Below are 12917 nucleotides of genomic sequence, written 5' to 3'. Positions count from 1 at the left end.
TGATGACCAAAGAGCTTGGCCCTCACCCACTCCCAGCAGGACTGTCCTGCCTCACGCCTCTGTCCGGGACAAAAACATGTTTCAGAGGTTCACCAGCATCTTGTTTGGAGACTCCCTGGAGGAGGGCAGTGGATGTCCTGTGGATCCAGACTTCAACGAGAAGGAGGAGGACGATGAGTGGATTCTAGTCGATTATCTAGGTGAGAGATCTTTCTTGCATATTGTGCTTTTGATCAGCAAAGTGGAAAATGGACATTGTGCTCTTTTTAAATGCTGATAGGAACAGGCTTAGTTTGCATCAAGAAAATGAGGGTGATGAAGTCTCATTTTCGTTTAACACAATCAAAGTCAACATGAAAATAAAATTATTTATCATGGTATTTCAAATTTTTAAATCTTCTTTGAATCTTTAATCAAAATGTACTTGCTGTTCTTCTACATTTATTTTTACGTATGGCATCACAAGCCGAACAGTCCATGGGACAATGTTAAAATTGGCATGAAATGAAAACGCATGTTATAGATCTTATTGTAAATTATTAATTTTTAGTGGAATGCCCACATCGCAAAATCGAATCAACAACCGATGCATAGAACAGAAGTCCCCAAATTTCCGACATATAGAGTCAAGTCTCGCTCTACATTTTTCTCATAGAATATTCCGTTTTACTCTGAAATAAAAAGGTATTGCAAACTGCAATTTGGGACTGTTAAATGCATTCAACAGACTCCTGCATATTTCCCCTCGAAATCAGTGCAGACATGGCATGCAAACGTCCTCTTATGAATGATATGACCCTACCTCACCTCAGTTGATACTGATGACATGGTCAGCTGGAGCCATGTTACAGATTCTGTAAAACCTGGCACAGATGCAATGCCCTCATTAACATGATGCCTCTCATAAGCTGCCCAAATACAGGCCTTCTCATATTGTGTGTGTGTGTGAATATTTTAGGTGCAAGGCAATCTGGTTGGCCCAGTTTACCTCTGCTAGGACAGGAGGAGACATACATGTTTATGGGCAACAACGCTTTTAGCTTGTCAGACAAAAGTGTCTAGATGGGGTCTGCGGTAAAATTAGGACAGATTAAGTTACCGTTTATGCTCATAACGAGAGTAGGCCTTGAACACAGAATTATTACAAACATCAATCGTTGCCTGAAGGCTGAGTTAGACAGGAGATTTAAAAACATTTATCTCGTTTCATATCCATAGCTTGATGGAAATATCTTTATGTGAGAATTTTCCCATCATGGTGAGGGGATTAAAGGTTAACTGGCTTCTCGGGGACATTGAAGAGTGCCATAAGAAGGTTAAGAGCTTTCTAACTAGCTGAGTTGAGAAAAAGTTGATGTCATCTGGCAGGATGCTGCGAGTCTACAGATAAACAAGGTGTGGCTCTAAGCAAGGGAAGTTGTGTGTGTAACATCAGTGCTATGGGTGTGGGACTTTCTAGTGACTAGTTAGTCTTATTACATTTAGTGCAAATATATGAATTGTTATCACTGTTTTTCAAATCTGTCACATGAACTGCATGTGATGGCTGTCAAGTTTCTGCAGTGTTTGGTCAGTCGAAGTATGGGAGTGAAGGATTGTTCAATCACACTGCCCTCTAGAGGCCGCTGAAAGTGTAATGCTTCAAAGACTGCCCAAAAGCCAGCTGTTTACACCAGTTTTGGTTACCTGCCAGGAGCCACAAAGAGTACAAATAGAAATGAAGTGTGGGCAAAAATATTGACTCTCTTCTTTTCTGTCTATACACATGACTTGTTTTCCATAGAGCCAGTGACATGATGTTTTGGATATAAACCAGTGCTGAATTTTGGTTCCATTTTATTTACTTCACAAGTTTGATATACAAAAAAACAACTTTTTTTTCTAAAGAAAACCCACTGACAGCTATTTTTAGTCATTGCTAAGATGGTCTGTATGGTTGTTAAGATGGTGATAGGTGCTTGCTAGGTCATTCTAGGCAGTCTTTTTGTCATTTTGTGCGATATTCTCCTCCCTACATATGACTTTAAACATAATAGTACTCCTATAATTGCTTAAAAAATGAATAGCCCACCTCTCCTCAACAAGCCAAGTCATTCAAGGTTTCATTAAAATTTTATGGAATATTGCAGTGTTCGTTGTAAATAATTTATCCATGTACATTATTCGTTTTTTAAAATGACAATGATACAATACTCCAATTGATTCCCAATGGACAAAATCAATTCCTGCCCTTCATTTTTCTAATTCGAGAAGCTCAGATATACTACACAATAGGAAAGAAAAGATGATCACAACTTTTCAGTTTCATGCCGACTTTAATGTTGTGAACAGTGCGAATGGAGTTAAACACTGAAGTTTAATTCAAATAGTAATTTCACTGTAGTAACACCCTCTCTGTACATCCTCTCTGTAGCGAAAGCCTGCTCAAATGTGTGTGGAGATGACCTGGTGGATGTGTGCTCTGACAATGTCGCTCCCCTGGACTCTCCTGTGCGCTGCTCCTCCTGCTCCTCTCTGGATTCGGCAACAGACAACGACACAGAGGAAGGCAACTTCTTGCGTCTAGAGGCAACATGTGGGCTGGAAGAGAGCTGGTTCATCACCCCTCCGCCATGTTTCATGGCTGGAGGCAGAGCTCCGGTCCTGCTAGAGACCAGTCCTCTGGAGAACCTGCTGATCGAGCACCCCAGCATGTCCGTGTACGCCGTTCACAGCCCTCGTCAACGACCTGCCAAGGACGCCACCCGTGAGCCATCGATTTTAAGGTAAAGGGCAGATTCTGAGTTTTCTATTGTTATATAATATTATATTAGAATCTGACAGATTCTGTTTGGCTTTGTAGGTCTGAAGTTCAGCGTCGGCCGAGTCACCCTTCTGGCTGCTACGCAGCCGCTCTGGTCGCTGCTCACGCAGGGTTTTTGGAGCAGACCAAGAACGTCCGTCTGGCTCAGCGCATCCGTGATAAAGTGGAGCGCCAGCAGCTGTCCCGCAACGCCCTCCGCCGCCTCAACCTGCTGCGCGAAGGCGGAACCAGACAGGCCAAAGCCACTGGAGGCTACGTTCACCAGCCGGGGCAGAGGCAGTACAACTACTGAGACGGTCTCCACTGCACTCCCCCGCACGCCGCCCTCTCCGCACTGGGAGAATTCGCCAGAAGGAACGGAGTCCTTTAGAATCAATGCCATAGGTCACTTTACTTCACGGCAGGTTCCGATCGACCTGAATGTGTCTGCATCACAACACATGTTTCCTATATAAGCTCCATCTGTTATGTTCGGTCTTATGTTATATGTCATGAAGGTTGAATAACCAAGTGTTTTGTTAAAGTGAGCATGATGTTGTAGTGCTCCGTTTCAAACATGTATAGGCAGCTTGACGCTTTCTTTGCTTTTTTGAAGCCATACTTATTTCATTCACATCAGTGATGAAATCATCAGCAGCACTTTTATGGTTAGGAAGGAACCTGCCTGTGACTCTGTAGATCAGTGCTTTCTTCCTCTTTGTTTTTATCTTCTTTAAAAAAAATGGTAAAGTATACTGGGTTTATTATCACTAAAAGCCTTGTTTCCATAGTAGATTTAAAAATATATAAAATATATTTAAAAAACTTCCAAAATATTTTCAAAAGAAAAAAATATTGAATATATATTACATATCAGTATGAAGTTGATAAGAGTGTGTGTTATCGGCATAGATATGTATGTAAGCAGTTTTTTCCTATTTTTAGTGATTGATTTGATGTATGACTGTGTAGTGCTAATTCTCCAACAGGTGAGAAAACCAACAAAAAAAAAAAAAACGCATCAAGTGTTGAAATGTTATTTTTCATGTTTGCTCTATATCTGCAGTACATGTCTCAGGGTCATCACTGTTCACATTTGCTCTTTGCTAAGAATGCAGATTACTTGCAGATAGTAAACTGTCTCTGTACATACTAGAAAACCTCTTACTTTGTAAATGTCTATGTTACCATGTTTGTAATTGATGTAAATCTTTAACATAATGTGCATCTCACACTTTGAATGAAAGCAAAACGCTTGCTCCTCCAAGGACTGTGAAACAAACTCTTTCCCTTAATTGACTGTTAAAAACGTTGACGACGGAGTGAAACTGTTTTATCAATGTAGTGAGTTTTTGTGTAATATGCCTTTTTCATGTTTTATTTAGTTACACGTTGTATATTGCTGAGCGAAATATTTAAAGTAGCAATGAACTTACTCCTTATTCCTTTATCGCTCGAGACCTGGTGTTGTAAATTTCCTGTCACTCTGCCAAGGTAAATGTCTCCCCCTAAATGAATTAAACTGAATTCATTAACTCTGACATTCAGCCGAATGCATTTTATATGCATGAGCAACTCAAGGAAAACAACTACAGCTTCTCTTCTTTTCTTTTTCTTGCTACAGTCTGCATTGAGCAGTATATTGCATTTTCTGACATTTCTTCCTGTGGACGAAGGGAATGGAAGGGACGGAAGGTTCTCTTTATATTCCTCGAGTAATACTGGAGAGGCCCTCTTTCGAGTTTTGGTATATTCACAACAGGGATTTCATTTTGCCTTGAAATGCATTTGGGGATCATGTGCCTTCCAGTTGAACAGTATGACAATGCATCCATGAAGAACTTGAAATTTGTCCAAAGGGACACAAACAAATGTAATTTTACTACGCATAGAGGATTAACTTGTCTCTGTGAGCCACTTGCTCTGTCAACTTTTTACACGAAATGTAGCAAATGTTTTCTGTGTTTAATGTGTGAAGAATATTTTCTGTGGCATTGCTAAATTTTAGACTATGCTTTGGTTGATTTTTAGTTTACTGGAATAATACAGCACTTTGCCAAAAGTGTAGGGTTTTAGCATTGTTTATTTATCTTTTTCTTGAACTGAAATGTTTTGGATACATTTCATACACAAACTGTTTTGTATGGGTAGTATAATTTGCAAATAAATTGTTAATTTCATATGTCTTGAAACCTATTTGTCAGTATGTATACTCTCTTCTCAATAAATGTTTTAATACAAACTAATGTTTTCTTCCTTTTCTATTAGTAAAACGAAATGTTCAAATATAATGTATATGTATGATGCCGGCCTTATAGACTAGGCCTTATAGGCCTTATAGTTTGCATGTTCTGGCATCATATGTGCAAGTTATACTGTAACCTCCTCACCAACTTGTAATGAAAGCTTTCCACTCAGGAGCGTTTCACGAAATCATACCAAGCTGTAACTCAACCCAACTAATCTCTCAAGAATCCCAAGCCATGATTAGTGCAAGCTTATTATTCATTGTGCCAGTGTGGGTATTAACCTTAATAATGCAGATTTCTAACTGTACTCATTTAATTGTGCCCTCTTCGTTCTTCAACTGGATGGTTACATGCATCCCAATAAATATATATTTAAAATGCTAGGGTAAAATGGAAGTGTAGTGAGTTTCCTCTAGTGCCAAGTGACTTGTTGCTTGTACAGAAATCTGTATTCGTTATGCTGAAGCTAATATGGAGGCTTTTGCTAAATGATTAAGATCTGAAAAGATTAATTTTTATGTCCTGTGTATCAATCGTGGCTGCTTTAGTATTAATGATGCTTTTAAAATAAATTATTTATAAGGAAGTTAATTGGTGACAGTGGTAGTTAGGTAGGTTAGCTTTTTGTACTGGCTGAATTGTTTGGAAAGTCCTCTCAAGTGAATCCATCAGACATTCAGAATTTACAGTTTTGTAAATGTTCATGATACATAGAATATTGTGGATCTTTGCATTTGGGAGACATTCATGAAGTACATGAAGTCATTTATTTTAATATTGCACGCACTTTTCTTCACCCCGGATGTGACGTATTTTAAGATACACAAAAGGTTGAGCGGGATTACTGTTGAAGAATGCGCGCCGATTTCGCTTCCAAAATTTTATTTTGGGGATTTTGATCCCTCGAATGGTTGATGGAATGCAGTATTGCTTGTTCGCGTGTTTAAGTACGAAACTGTCGCGTTTATTTTATATTAACTTAACTGTCTTTTATTTTGTGTTTCTCTCGCCGGAAACCCTGCAGTATGTATAATAGTGTGTTCATGTCAATGTATGGTTGGATCAAAATAACAAAGTAACCAGGTAATAAGAGACATAGAAACGCTTTGTCAGAAAAAATGGTAACTTAAGTTATATCGTGACAGAATTAAAATTTCCTTGAAAACAACAGAAAAAAACCTTCTAGTTGATACGTTTACACCTATGATTGCGAAATGCATGTAATATTACGATAGGATTGACGCTAAAAAAAAATTTCAACTAGGTTTTCATTGCCTGTCAGAAGGGCTGATCTCTCTTCTCATGGGTTTGTTTACAAGAGCACGTTGTTTCTCGTGGAATAACGATGATTGGTCAGACCGAATCAAATCCCCGCCCACGAGAAGCTGTCAAACTAGGAAGCGTCTCCTTCGACTAAAAAAACTCTCATAATTTCAGATAAATGCAATGTTTAACATACAGACCCACTCGCATGTGATGCATTAGGTCCTCGGGCCCCGGATTCGTTTAACCGGGAAAGCAGGAAAGCGCGTTTTTTAACATATTTAAACCAAAGGTCGGCGCGGCCAAAAGCAAGTCTACAAACTACAAACATTCCCGTAGGTTTCTCAAAAATGATCAACATAATCATAAATAAATCTATGCGGATTTTTTTTAACAATACACATCACGCCAACTGATCATTTTTAGCTCGAAAACACAATGTCATATGTAGTTTTTTGGGTTGTTTTTAAAAGCTGAATAGATCGCCACGCATGCGCAGTAGCCGCGAACCGCTTGACTATATAATGCTTGGCGCCATTCATTCATTCATTCGCACTGAACTCTGCGGTAAGGACACTTACTTTAGTCTTCTTTCACATATAATATTTCTTACTTTAATCTTACTTCTTCAAAATCGTGTTACAATCATGGTTTAGCAAGAACCGTGCTGTTGTTTTATGTTACTGTTGCTTTAAAACGGATGTTTGAGCCTTTTAACCAGTCATCTATCTACGACTAGATGAAGATCCCTGCGGGACCCTAAAAAGCAGCTGTATTTAGCTTTATTATTTAGGAAAAAGGGAAGATTCATATTTTCAGAACTATTTCATAGCCAAATGTTTACTGTAATATCGAGCTCAGAGGGGGATGTTGCTGAAAGTTAGCCAGCTCTGCTAGGCGCCAGATTAGGTAGTATGTACGTGGACGTGTCTTTGTAAACTCCTTTCATAAATTAAGAAAATAATTGATATTGAGAAGAGTCGTATGGATTTTCTACAAACGAAGGTGTTCCCTGAACAGTATTCTCGGTTAAACTGTTGTTTAATGCGCTTTTAATAGCTCTCAGATGGGTTTTTGTGAGGGCAGCTGTAGTCTCCCGCTTCATGTAAATTGGCGGGGACCTTCCTTTCATACACCTAAAGAACTGGATCACGTATTTCTGGTTTCTGTAAAAACATCAAATTATAATACTACAGCTTGTGCAGACTTTGCACTTACTCTTAATGCCTTTTAGATTTTTTAACTGTTTTGCTTTTAGTTCGTGTGAATTATAGAAGTATGATAAGTTATACTATTTCTGGTCATGTACTTCGCTGTATTCAAATGGCTTAACGTTATTGTCAAAACTTTTTGTCAAAAGTATTTCTCTTAAACGCTTTATTAAATATATTTCAATAGTGCTTTATAGACGACATGTAGTTACGACGTTATTCTTCGTTTAATTGTGGTCAATTAACTTATTGTGAATTAACGTTGTATGTTTCTGGTTCACAGGAGAATAGCACACCATTTGTTTAGAAAATGTCAAGACGCAGGTAAGACCTTTTTGTTTGTCAGTATAAAATCAATATTTTATTTACGACAACCCTAAATAAACGACAATACTTATTTTTTTATTACTTCTGTATTTCAATAGTAGTCGCCACACATTACAAGAAAGAAATGAAAACGCACCTGAACAGAACAAACCGCAGAGGAAAAGAAAAGGCGAGGTGAGCGTTTTCTATTTATTTGGCATAATATGTTACTGAAAATTGTATTATCTTCTTTCCAATGTACGCACATATTTAAATATCAAACCCTTATTTTCAGCAGTGCAATAGAAGAATCCCGTCAGCAGCTAAGAAACAAAATTATGAAATTCAGGTGAGATGATTTTTATTATCATTAGTAAAATGTATATTTGTACATGCTTTGTATTATTCATCCTGAGTTAAAAGAGCCAAACTAATTGTGTTTGTTTTAAGGAATGTTAGTTTGTTAGCATATAGCCTATGTTAGTTTTGCATTAGCAGTCAGTTTATTATGCAGTAGTTCAGTCATGCGCAGAAATGGTCTCACTGGGATAATCAGCACTCCGTGACGTCACGCCCAGACCCTCCCTCGTTTATTCCCTTTATTCACCAGCCCGCGAAAAAAAATATTTAATTAACTGATTTTTTTTGGGGGGGGATTGTTTAGTATAGTTTTTGTTATCTTTAGTATTAACTGTGTGTTTTGAAGCTGCTGTATTAATAAAATCAGAAGCATGAAATGTTGCTATTTGATACCTGAAAGGATATTCCTGTGCAGCAATACAGAATATAAACTATATACTATGCACACTATAAGTGTTTTTATGAAAAGAAAAGTAATGGAAACACTATGCTTACTCTGTTCTTATTCATGCCTATTATGTAAGTGTATTTGGTTGAGCCTTATTCATATAACCCAAGTAGTAACGGCATATGTTTATTTTTCTAGAACCGTTGTTTTGAAGGTGATAATAATCCCAGTGTCTTAATCGAGACTCCTCAGAAGGAGACTCATCAGGAGACCGGTAACCTCTCTGGTTTTAAGCGCTTCAGATTCAAGAACCTCTTTGTGAAGCCCTCTCCACTGCCATGCCTCAGGTAGGACCTGATCACAGCGTCTCATGCTTTGAAAAGTGAAAGTAAATGTTTGTTTTTTTTATTACAAATAATGCGTAATGACATGAACACATGACGACATTACCTGTTTTTTTCTCCTTTGGAGAAACTAATCCAAAATCAGTAAAAACTATTTGGCTTGATTTGCTAATCACCACTTTAAACATTTCCCGAGTCATATATTGTTAGTTTATTACCAGCATTTTGCAATGCACTAGCAGGATAAATTTGTGATATCCAGAACGCGTTTTATTAAGTTGAATATCATTCAATGCTTTCTCTCTGGTTTAATTTACTGTTGTCCTGACAGTTGGGCCAGTTCAGATGATGTGTGGATAAAGATGCTGAACAAGGAGCTGAAGTATGTTCATGACAAGGGCTTCATCCAGCAACATCCAGCCCTGCAGCCCAAAATGAGGTCTATTCTACTGGACTGGCTCATAGAGGTATGTTTGTTTTCATCCACATTTGTGAAGCTTTTTTTTTCTGTTCTTGTAATCTAAGTGTTTAATATGATATTGAATTCTTTCTGTGAAGGTCAGCGAAGTTTATACTCTGCACCGAGAGACGTTTTACTTGGCTCAGGACATCTTTGATCGCTTCATGCTCACTCAGAAAGACACTGGCAAAGACCAACTGCAGCTCATTGGCATAACGTCACTCTTCATTGCCTCAAAGATAGAGGTACTTAAACTGTGGAGACTTTGTTTTGACAGTGTTAATACATTTTGTAGTCAATATTAAAGTCAACTGAAGAACATCACAGAACTCCACGGTTCCACTTTTCTCACAAATATCTCTGTTTGACAGGAGATTTACCCGCCAAAGCTGCAGGAGTTTGCTTATGTGACGGACGGGGCCTGTAATGAGGAGGAGATTCTTTCTAAAGAGCTTGTCATGTTGAAGGCGTTAAATTGGGACCTCTGTCCTGAGACTGTCATCTCATGGTTGAAGCTCTACTCTCAAGTGGACTCTTTGAAGGATGATGCCAGTTTCCTCATTCCTCAGTTCTCACAGGAAACCTACATCCAAATCGCACAGGTGAGACTTTAGCTCCTTTGAAGTAGGGCTGGGCGATATGGTCTAAAAAAAAATCCCCGATTTTTTCACAAAAAATCCGATTTACGATTTAAATCGATTTTTTTCTCTCCCTACTTAAAATCAATCTGCAGATGACAAAGAAATTGTTCAAAACAAGTTTTAACTTTATTTTGTTTTAATATTCCCTTCTGGGATTTGATCTCCATTAAAGTGCAATCAGAAACAAAAAGCCAAAAAGACAAGAGGACAGGCCCTGTCTTTGAAAGCAGTGAAAATGGAAAATAAAATAAAATGGGTGGATTGGGATTGTGTAAAAAAACAAAAAACTTGCATCACAAGTGTATTGTGATTGTCAAATTATTTGGTAACTAAACGTTATTTTATTAAGTTTACTGGTATGCTACTGTTTTTATTATTGCTTAACACAAATTTCACAATTTCAATTCAATTCTTGTGATTTGATTCTGATCTTGATTCAATATAAATTCCTTTGGATAAATAGGTACAGTAGATACGTTAATGTGTTAATTGTTCTCCCAAAAAAAAAAAAATCACCTAATGCTGTAAGCATACAGAGAGCCCTGTCAGCTGGTATTATTAAAGGTTAAAACCAACTCAAATTAAATATAATGCGTTTTTTATTTTATAATGCGTCTAACTAACATGCGTGCTATGGGTCATTAAAAGCCATCCTGAGGTAAATGTAACGTTACGTAACATATGTTGTTCTTCTCCAGCTGTTTTATGGACATCTTTCCGCGGTTGAAAAACACTGATCGATCGATTTTATTACATCTCGGTAAGTTTGTAGTAAAGAGTAATGTTCGGTTCACGTGCCGCTTGAACTGAGATCTGCTGCGTTCTTTCACGTCACATTTACAAGCGCCAAAACGGTGTTTATTGTTTGAATTTTGTAATAAAATTGACAGAATCTGAGAGCTGAGAATCTGTTTCATATCGATAGTAACCTGCTCTGTCTTGTCTGTCGGTGTCAGTGTCCTCTTTGCTTCGCGATTTTTATCTGCGTGAGAAAATGGATGCGTGTCGTGAGAGCGTGTAAAAAGTGACAGAATTGCGTCTCACAGTGAACTCGTGAGAGTTGGCGGGCCTGCAGATACAGCTTGTAAATGTTTTTGGCGGGTGTGCTTCTGCTGCTGCGGTCTTGCTCATTTGCCATGTTGTTTGTGTATCTCTAACATGGCAAGCGCTGAGCCCGGTCGGAACTACGGGAGCCCAGATGGGAGCGTCGGCGGTTGTTAAAGAGAAAACCGATTTTCATTTTAAAAAAAGGTGTAAACTACACATTCGAGTTAATCGATTTATTGCCCAGCCCTACTTTGAAGTGAGTATGTATATTGTTGTTTTGTTATATCTTGACGCCCCTTCTGACTCTTGAATCCTCTCTGCAGTTGTTGGATCTTTGCATTTTGGACATTAATTCTTTGGACTACCAGTATGGAGTCCTCGCTGCTGCTGCATTTTGTCACTTTACGTCTTTTGAAACGGTCCATAAAGTATCAGGTGAGCTTTTTGATCTTGGATGTGCTTTAAGGATGGAAGTTGTTGTCTGATCTGGGCTAAGTATTTCCTTTTTCTTTCCCACTAGGGCTCACATGGGACAGCATATCAAGCTGTGTGCGGTGGATGAACCCATTTGTGCGGACAGTATGTGAATGGCCCAGACCACAGCTGAAGGACTTCAAAAAGGTGGCGGCAGAAGATCGACACAACACACAGACCCACGTGGACTATCTGGCCATGCTGGTCAGTTCTCATTTTCATTGTCTCCTCAGTCAGGCTTATTTAAGATTTAACACATTTTAAAACAACCTTGTGTGTCTTTTCAGAGTGAAGCACATGATCGGCAGCAGGACAGCTTGGACCGGATGTCTCCGTTGGCTGTAGCGGGAATATTGACCCCTCCTAAAAGCACTGAGAAACCTGCTGTCTGACGGGTTCTGAGGAAAACATGGCGTAGCTAGTCTTCATTATTATCACAGCCCAGAGATGTGAGACCTTCTAGACCAACGCATCCAGAGACATACAGTCGTGTACTTTTTGGGTGGTCTATAGGAAACAAATCAAAGGCTGAGATGCCGTAGCTCACAAAACTTGAGATGTTATGTGTGAAAGTGAGCGAGAACCTACATTTGGTTACTCAAAGCAGTATTTGAAGCACTCAAAAGTGCCTTCCATCGAAAAATGGATTAAAATCCATTTTCTAAAGCTAGAAGTGAAACGTGAATGATCTCAGTCTCAAACTTACCCCGCTTACGAACTTCTGGCCACATTGCCAGTTTAGAGGTCTGCACAAATGCTGCTGCTTCATGGATCATATGTTACCTTTATGTTGTGTAAATACAATTTAATTTTATTGCGTGTGTGTATTTGTGCGCTTGTTATGAAATGTTCTGAATTTTGTCGTTAATGTGGTCTAATGTCAACCCAGTGGTGCTAAGTCTGCTTGTTAAACCGGACAACCCTGTAAGATGAGCAGAATCGGTTAGTGGTTTATTTTCTTTATTTCCCATGCTTTTATTCTCCTGTGATTGGAAGATATTCCTGTAAGACTTGACTGTTTTTACCCCTCAGAAGTGAGTTTAACCAAACTGAATTTAAGCAAACTGCGTATTTATTTCATATAGGTAGATTTGTATTATTTGAATTGCAAATTTTCTTTCCTCAATGCCAAAGGCATATTTAATAATTTGAGGTGCTCGCTATTTATGAATTACATGCCTTGTTTGCAGCATAGCCTGATTTAAATTTGACCTGGACTTGAGCCAATGATGTTAGCTACATTTGTTGGAATAAGAACAGTAGGAAAAGTACTATGAATTGTACATAAGATGTATATGTGTACAATAACAATGTCAATATTCTGTAATTTACAATGTGAAGTTATTAAAAAAAATGAAAGAAAAAAGCCATCTTCTTTGTGCTTAGACTAAG

The 12917-nt window shown here is 38.3% G+C and overlaps 2 protein-coding genes across 6 annotated transcripts; both read left to right on the top strand.

Moving 5' to 3' along the window:
* The first annotated feature begins 55 nt into the window (after positions 1-55).
* tp53inp1 (tumor protein p53 inducible nuclear protein 1) lies at positions 56-5024 on the top strand. Its single transcript, XM_077214948.1, has 3 exons — positions 56-200; positions 2414-2765; positions 2843-5024. The coding sequence occupies exons 1-3, from the start codon at positions 77-79 to the stop codon at positions 3093-3095; spliced, it is 729 nt and encodes a 242-aa protein (XP_077071063.1). The 5' UTR covers positions 56-76; the 3' UTR covers positions 3096-5024.
* An 850-nt stretch (positions 5025-5874) lies between these two features.
* ccne2 (cyclin E2) lies at positions 5875-12917 on the top strand. 5 transcript variants are annotated; one of them, XM_077214943.1, is made up of 11 exons: positions 5875-6161; positions 7797-7829; positions 7931-8006; positions 8107-8160; positions 8758-8906; positions 9235-9370; positions 9462-9608; positions 9735-9965; positions 11375-11486; positions 11572-11729; positions 11813-12917. In XM_077214943.1, exons 2-11 carry the CDS (start codon positions 7816-7818, stop codon positions 11915-11917), a joined length of 1182 nt encoding a protein of 393 aa, XP_077071058.1. In that variant the 5' UTR covers positions 5875-6161; positions 7797-7815; the 3' UTR covers positions 11918-12917. The 5 variants fall into 5 exon arrangements, with proteins under 5 accessions (XP_077071058.1, XP_077071055.1, XP_077071060.1 ...); XM_077214940.1 differs by lacking the exon at positions 5875-6161 and adding an exon at positions 6437-6861 and having other exon boundaries at positions 7789-7829; XM_077214945.1 differs by lacking the exon at positions 5875-6161 and adding an exon at positions 6776-6861 and having other exon boundaries at positions 7789-7829; positions 8110-8160.

Source organism: Siphateles boraxobius, unplaced genomic scaffold (assembly GCF_051911475.1).
Source record: "Siphateles boraxobius isolate OS27281-9 unplaced genomic scaffold, OSU_SipBor_1 68, whole genome shotgun sequence".
In the NCBI taxonomy this organism is placed as follows: domain Eukaryota; kingdom Metazoa; phylum Chordata; class Actinopteri; order Cypriniformes; family Leuciscidae; genus Siphateles; species Siphateles boraxobius.
This window is presented reverse-complemented; position numbering and strand designations above follow the sequence as displayed.

Coding starts and splice junctions, on each gene's coding strand:
- tp53inp1 (XM_077214948.1), top strand. CDS start 77: ATGTTTCAGAGGTTCACCAGCATCTTGTTTGGAGACTCCCTGGAGGAG. Junction 201..2,413: donor GATTCTAGTCGATTATCTAG/GTGAGAGATCTT, acceptor TCCTCTCTGTAG/CGAAAGCCTGCTCAAATGTG. Junction 2,766..2,842: donor CGTGAGCCATCGATTTTAAG/GTAAAGGGCAGA, acceptor TTGGCTTTGTAG/GTCTGAAGTTCAGCGTCGGC.
- ccne2 (XM_077214943.1), top strand. Junction 8,007..8,106: donor AGAGGAAAAGAAAAGGCGAG/GTGAGCGTTTTC, acceptor CCTTATTTTCAG/CAGTGCAATAGAAGAATCCC. Junction 8,161..8,757: donor AACAAAATTATGAAATTCAG/GTGAGATGATTT, acceptor TTATTTTTCTAG/AACCGTTGTTTTGAAGGTGA.